The sequence below is a fragment of the Camelina sativa genome, chromosome 18, assembly GCF_000633955.1.
Source record: "Camelina sativa cultivar DH55 chromosome 18, Cs, whole genome shotgun sequence".
Lineage (NCBI taxonomy): Eukaryota > Viridiplantae > Streptophyta > Magnoliopsida > Brassicales > Brassicaceae > Camelina > Camelina sativa.
Window position 1 is genome coordinate 20,319,850 of NC_025702.1, and position 7,372 is coordinate 20,327,221.

Genomic DNA, 7,372 nt, shown 5'->3' on the forward strand with positions numbered 1-7,372 from the left:
GGAAGTAGATAGTAGTTCTCTTTTCTTTTGGTCATATAGAACCACTTTTCATCAATATGCACAATGTTGTACATATCAATAAATTTTGGTTCATGATTCAAACTGTTAGGATCCAACATTGATAGGCAAAACCGTAATCTAGCTACCTTGTTTTCTTCTTTCAGATGTGGTTTCAGAGCATTGGAATGGCATCGTAGAAGGCCTTCTTTCACACGTTTATATAGTGTTANTCTTATGTCGTCTCTTTTAACTGATGTAATGGGTTTTATTTCCATAGTCTCAGCTTCTCTGTTTCTACTCCGTCTTTGTGTAGCCTGAAAAGTGACAAAAGGAAAAACCCCAATCTTTCCAGAAAATGTTTCGATTCCTTCATCATTGAATCTCGGACGAGCCATTGCAACCAACATCATAACTTTTCCAATGAAGTTCTTACTTTGACATGTCCGTATGGGGTCTTCTTCTTCCGGAAGTAGATAGTAGTTCTCTTTTCTTTTGGTCATATAGAACCACTTTTCATCAATATGCACAATGTTGTACATATCAATAAATTTTGGTTCATGATTCAAACTGTTAGGATCCAACATTGATAGGCAAAACCGTAATCTAGCTACCTTGTTTTCTTCTTTCAGATGTGGTTTCAGAGCATTGGAATGGCATCGTAGAAGGCCTTCTTTCACACGTTTATATAGTGTTAAGTGACTTATCCCAAGGGCTTCAGCCAACGTCCTCAAAGTCGTCCGTCGATGTAGAGGTGTATCAATGATTCGTTGTATGTCAATAAGAATTTTCTTGCGCCCACATCTATTTTTCCTTCTTTGGGACACATCAACCAATACACCAGCGGGAGTGGATTTAGCTTGTCTCCATATTCTTTGAATCGTTCGAATATGCATCCTCAGTAAATTCGATACCTCTCTTTTGGTACTTTTACCCAGCTTTCCATTCACACTCCTTTCAAGTAAAGCGTTATACACTGCCCACCTATGAACATTACTGTAATCCCTTTTATTTCTAGCAGTGATGTTACCATTTGCGTTAGGACCTGCTCCAAACCGTTAATTTTTTATAAATCAGCACACATATCATCATGAAAAAATACATACTTACATTATACTTGGAATGTATATACAAGTTATATTTCACGTTAACAAGAGAACTTACCTTGGTCTCCAACTAAGTGATCTTGATTCTTTTCATTTTCGTTTGGTCCTAGTCCAAATGGAGAAAATATGAATTGACATCAATAATACTACATGTTTCCCCAAAAAAAAAAAAGACAACTAATGATTCAATTTACCTTGGTCTCCAACCATGTGATCTTCAGTTTCTTCGTATAGCTGCTCGACATCTAACTCTATTATTTCAGAATCCTCTTCCGTTGGTCTCATGTTGAGGTCGATTACAATGGTACTTTCAGAAGATGATATAATCCTTACAGTAGGATCGCCACTTTCAATATCTGTTTCCTCAGCCACAGGAACAGTGTCACCTTTCTCTCTAAAATCTCCATATTCAGAATCATGATCGTCACTATTAGCTGGAATCGAATTCAAATCAAAGGAATGATTTTTATTGTTTGAAGGTGAAAATTTTAGATCAAAGTTAGCCATGGAGAATGATTAGTAACATGACATGTTACAAGTAATATATAGACACATAAAAAAAATTGAATTGTAGTAGTGGGAGTAAATTTTTGCCTCCTTTATTTTCATTCTTCTAAGTGAAAATTCTTGTTTCCCTCCATTTATATTCTCAAATTCTTAGTCAAAGCGTGTTTATGTATCCCATTAAATTGGGAAGAATACTATAAGGTCAGGATTCCAATCATTAAACCCATAAAAATCAACAAACAGATGCTAATTGATTCCATAAGAGAGCATTTGATCTGAATTACTAGCATTTGTACCTTTGTTAGAAGAGCCTTTACCAACACTTACTAGGACTGCTGCCACGATCAATTTGATTGCTTCTGCCTACAATATGTCAATGGAAATGGTAAGTTAAACACATTTGACTTTAAAATACAAACAACACCATGTCTGAATATGATCGAGCTACTATGAATTCATCACTATCTCCTTAAACCACTAAAACTATCAGAACAAAACAAGCAACCATCTTGAGAAGCATTTTATCATCTTTTGAAAATAAGGAAACAAGAAAAGACAAATCCATCACTGCCATGGAGGACAATTACAGAAGCTTTTAGATAGACCAAGTGAAATGTTATTCAGGTAATCACATAACATGTCTCTAACTTAAAAGTGATATATGCACTAGCTTAAATACAAAGCTCCACATTCGGTCACAAAAGCATGACCATAAGAACAGAGAAAAGAATGCTATTTGTGCTCCAAATGCCATTTAAGAAAAAAGCCCCGACACTACAAAAGCAGAACTGTTCTTGTTTTGAGCTGTCTATAAGGAATAGTATAAATTTTCAAAAATGATTTACTCGGTTTCTCATGATACAAAGGAATACCAAGTGTTGCAAATAAAGCAAGTTCAGGTGTAACCACAAAACCCTTAATGTTGCAAACAAGTAAAAAAACATTATGATATTGGAGATTAAACAAAAAGTTGTAACATAAGCAAGGCGTCTGAGGAGCTCAACATCAATACACTCATAATCATTTCTCTGCCATGAGAAACAAAACTAGAAGTTAATCCTCTCATTCAATAGGTAACGCAGAACAACACTGTTCTGAGGCTAATAAACATAAACAGGAAAGAAGTGAAGAAAAAAGTCATAATGATTATTACGTCACAGAGTACTATTGAACAAAACAAGAAAACAATACTAAACTCTTCTAAATGGTAATTTTCAAAACTCCACTCAGACTCAACAAGAAAGAATTACGACTTGAACAAAACAAAATGTAACCACATCACTCCTTGTTTGTGACAAACAAACTTACTCTCAATGGAAGCAAACCTATTGGAAATCAAAGCCCAAATCAAATCTGAGAAATCAATTAACTAATTTTACAAAACCTAGTGACTTAGATTGTGTGGTTTATCATTAGAAGGAGAATAATTCTTAGCCGTCTTGCTTCGTTACTCCATATATTGAATAGAAGAGGAAGTAGTAGTAGAAAAAGAAACAGAGGAAAATGAAGAAGAAGAAGAACTGGAAGTGATTGAATAAAACAAAGAATTGAGATCAATTACATATTGAAGTCCGTCGTTGGTGGAGTAAGCAGCAGCCGCTCCGATCGGGTCCGTCGTCGGTGGAGTAAACAGCAGCCTCTCCGATCGGGTCCGTCATCGGTGGAGTACACAACAGCCGCTTCAATCGAGTCTGCCGCAGGTGGAGTACTCAACAACCGCTCTAATCGAGTTCTTCATTGTCGTAATCACGCCAGCGTAGCTCAGAGTATATTTACTTTTTTTCATCTTGTTTTATGTATTTGTTTTTGGATTAAGATTGTAAAAACAAAAAAAAATTATGTATGAAAAATAAAATTGTAAATTTGTGTTATTTGTGATTTTAGTTCTGTTAATATACCAACTTTCTTAATCCACGCGAAAATTCCTAAAACGTTAAGTAAACAAAACCGGACGAAGTATATAGGTGTAGTTTTTCAATAGTTTTGAGAGGCATCTTCGTATCGATCACGTCAGATTCGAGATCTTTTTAATATATACATGGTGTGGTACCACGAAAAAAAAAATAAATAAATAACTTTATACACTATCGTACACGTATAATTCCCCAATCCCACGGTATATGTACGTTTGAAAATATATATCAAAGTAGGAATGTGAAAATATCACTTTGGAAGAACCAAACACATTTTTTAAGTCAGTAGCCTATTTATATTCCTCATTAATTATAGGGTTAAACGTACAGATCTTTCAACTAAAATTGCGACGAAATAGTATATTATCGGTAGGGGGTCATACACGACTGTCTATTTTAAAGTTGAATCAGAATATAGTTGGTTTTTATTCCACGTTCGAATTCAACTTCAACGTGCAAGTAGATTTAACCTTGTAGGCAAAGTCAATAGGGGTCTTTCGAAGATATCCAAAGTTTTGGAATATTCCTTGTAATATGGAATTTAGATTGACCCCTTTGAATTAGGAGAGGGCAACGTCATATAACACCCTTTTAGCATTTGCATAATCTTTTTTTTTTTTTTTTTTTACATTTCGTATGTTACGAAAGTCAAACTAAAATATATATCTTTTGAGAGAGAGGACGATTAGTCTTTATTAAAATTCAAATGTTGGCCATCTTTAAACCAAACGCATAAATGCTAATCAGCCGCCAAACGCAAGTTCATGCATTTCAATTTAAACATGTTTCTTCTAATATCTTGACTATTATTTATGTGTTTGGGTCAAAGGTAAATCCTAAAACATACAAAATACAAAGTCGTTTTTAATTTTTCTTCCAAGATTGAAATTTTGAAAGAAAAGGCAAAAAAACCGTCTATTAATTGACCGTTGAAGATAAAGATGAGCTTCTTATATATATAGTACACGTGCATGGTTTTATCTATTATGATATGTATGTATATTGTTAGGTTTTGCAACCCAAAAACTCCTCAATTGGGCCAAAGTTATAGCCCAACAATGTCAAAAACAACGACACAATGATAAAGAAAGGCCCAAACAACAACCACGGCCAAACCATATATTTATTTTTAAAAATTCGAGTTCAGATGAAAATATTGAAATTGGAACATGATCAAAATCAGATAAGTCCAAATACATGTGACCGCCCATAAACAGTACAAACAAATAATTAAAAAGGCACCGACGAAAAAGAAACCAAAAAAAAGAAAAAAACAGTTGCAAATTTACCAAATCCACCCCTCATTAACTTTTGAAGTAAAAAATCACCATTTTTAGTGCATTGTTCTTGAGTTTACACATAACTAACCCCAAGGGTTTAATTTTTTAACGAACGCAACAACTAGTAATAATAATAATAAATCAACCAGGTTTTTAAACAAATTACACATCGGGGGAACATTACACAACAAACAAATACATAAATCCCATATGGTTGGCGAAATTACGAAAATGCCCAGTCCATATGATTTTTTATCTAAAATCTCCGGCATCGAGTGATCGACGAGCATCCACGGCGGTACGGATGAACCGGACCTCTGGCTCTGTAGCAGTTATGAGTGTAGTAAGATCTCCCAGATCTGGGAGGACACGGGACTCGATTCGCGGACAATGCACCGTACGATATGTAATACTTCTTTCTCCGCCAGTACAGCGACCGCCGATCTACGCCGTCGTCGTCTTCCTCCTCCGTGACTTCGAAGCTTTCTTCTCCGTTGATGATGTCGAATTCGTCGGCGTGAGGGATCGGCCAGTCGAATCCGTCGGGTAGAAGAACGAGAGATGGGTTATCGGAGAGAGATTCAGATCTCGGGAGTGAAACGAAGGTGAGAAGAGAGAGAATGAGGATGAGATTGAGAGACTGAGCTGCCATGGTTGTTCGAGGAGGGAGACGAAAGCGAGGAGGAAGAAAAATAAGAAGAATAGACTAGTGACAAGTGAAGTCACATGCGAAGAGGTGTTACAGTTGTGAAGACTATGCTTTTTTGAGGGTTCTAATTCAATGCGCCATTTATGGACCTCGAGCTTTGTGCTTTGTCTTTTGTTTTTCTTTTCTTGTAAGTGTGAAGATGAGTCATCTGGTGGGACACGGTGTAGGATAAGAGATATGAGGATGATTGGTTATGAACCGTTTGATTATTAGCTTGAGATTAATGGGCCGGGTTTTCTTATGGTTCCTGTTTTATACTATATGAAACTCCCTTTTGGGCTTTGGTTCCAAAATACTTCCGAAGTTTTAGCGAAAGACCAATCCTTTGACAAGGCCCAGTTCAAACTTCAAAATACTTAAATTGATGATACTTATGAGTTATGAGTAATGTGTGACTAGTTCCTATATGGTTTAGAGATTTTTATTATTAATCTTTTGGACATTATTACTTACCTAACAATAAGAATAAGACGCAATTACATACAAAGATAATGGAATGGATAATTTTTTGGTGCCTTACGTGCCTAAAGGTTCAAACAAATGATAAAAACATACATACATACGATTATAATGAAATGTAGAGAAAAAGTTAAGGACGACTTTTAATGTTCTGGTGTTAGTTATATTATCAAGTACTGTTGTACTTATATTAACACTATGAAGAGTACTAAATTTACTTTTAAAAATTAAGAAAAGTATATGTACGGATATTAGCATATTACAGAAAGCATTTAGACAAAGAAAAAGTCAGTCGGACAACAAAAGAAAAGTACAGAAAAGAGTCAACACGAGCAAGAAGCTGAAACTGAAAAAGCATATATATCGTTAATGCTTTAATTATTTCATTAACAAGGATTACAATGATAATAGTAGTTCCTAATTTACAAACCCGCGCGCTCCAACAACCATGGAGAGTCTTGGCTTTATAAACCATCACTTATCTAAAAAAGATAAACAAAGTTAACAGTCTCTCATAGTTTCTTTAATATGAATTAATTCTTCCCTCTTCAGAATTTTTTTTTTCTTCCTTTTCTCTTGACATTAATATTATTATAATAATAAAATGATAATCATCATCTAAGAATCTGTGCATTACCCACCATCTGATGAGTCCCCATTGCCCCACACCCTTTCATAACCACTCCTCCTCCGCCGCCACCACCACTAGCCGCCGTCATTCCACCGGCACCGATCAAAACTCTTCCTGGTCCTCCTCCTCCGCCGCCACCAACCACTGCATGCTCCTCCAGCGACTGCACCTGTTTCTTTAAAAACTTTACATAATGAATAGCTTCGTCGAGCATCGAAGCTGTATCCATCTTCGTCCCACCGGGAACAAGCCTTTGCAAAATCCGAATCCTCTCGCTTATCCTCTCCCTCCTGTGCCGAGCCGCCACGCTTTGTGGATCTTTCGAGATCCTAACGTTCCTCCTCTTAGGTGGCTTAATCGCCTCGGGATCTATATGTATCNTCCGAATCCTCTCGCTTATCCTCTCCCTCCTGTGCCGAGCCGCCACGCTCTGTGGATCTTTCGAGATCCTAACGTTCCTCCTCTTAGGTGGCTTAACCGCCTCGGGATCTATATGTATAGGTTGCATCACGGCGATGCGAAAGATCATCTCTCTCATAGCCGCCATGTTCGCGCTGTTGTTATTGTTGTTTCTTTTGTCGAGCAAAACGGAAGAGTAGGCTGTGTTGGGAGAGAGAGAAGAAGGGTTAGTAAGTAAACCTGCGGAACCGTACCGAAAACCTGGTTCGTTGGTCATTGAGTGATCAGAGTGGTGATGGCTTGAGAAGAGAAAAGGGAAAGTGTTGTTGTTGTTGTTATGGTCGGGAGAGAAGAAAGATGAATTATTAGGG

General features: G+C 36.6%; 3 protein-coding genes across 3 annotated transcripts in view; all 3 read right to left on the minus strand.

Annotated features, from left to right (window-relative positions):
- LOC104763681 overlaps positions 1-3,578 on the minus strand; it is a 5,165-nt gene extending 1,587 nt beyond the window's left edge. Inside the window, exons 1-5 of the mRNA XM_010487025.2 lie at positions 3,172-3,578; positions 1,907-1,973; positions 1,298-1,537; positions 1,162-1,209; positions 147-1,042 (exon numbers count right to left, since the gene is read on the minus strand). Coding sequence (XP_010485327.1) covers positions 147-1,042; positions 1,162-1,209; positions 1,298-1,388 — 1,035 coding nt within the window. The 5' untranslated portion in view covers positions 1,389-1,537; positions 1,907-1,973; positions 3,172-3,578. The remainder of the gene's footprint in view (positions 1-146; positions 1,043-1,161; positions 1,210-1,297; positions 1,538-1,906; positions 1,974-3,171) is intronic.
- On the minus strand, positions 4,808-5,631 carry LOC104762859 (protein RALF-like 34). Its single transcript, XM_010486255.2, has one exon. It carries the CDS (start codon positions 5,453-5,455, stop codon positions 5,060-5,062), a length of 396 nt encoding a protein of 131 aa, XP_010484557.1. The 5' UTR covers positions 5,456-5,631; the 3' UTR covers positions 4,808-5,059.
- The window catches only part of LOC104762860 (transcription factor HEC1), a 5,519-nt gene continuing 4,459 nt past the window's right edge, over positions 6,313-7,372 (minus strand). Inside the window, exon 2 of the mRNA XM_010486257.1 lies at positions 6,313-6,982. Within this exon, the coding sequence (XP_010484559.1) occupies positions 6,586-6,982 (397 nt within the window). The 3' untranslated portion in view covers positions 6,313-6,585. The remainder of the gene's footprint in view (positions 6,983-7,372) is intronic.

Bases quoted from the DNA above. Each gene is read 5' to 3' on its own strand.
- LOC104762859 (XM_010486255.2), bottom strand. From the start codon at position 5,455: ATGGCAGCTCAGTCTCTCAATCTCATCCTCATTCTCTCTCTTCTCACC.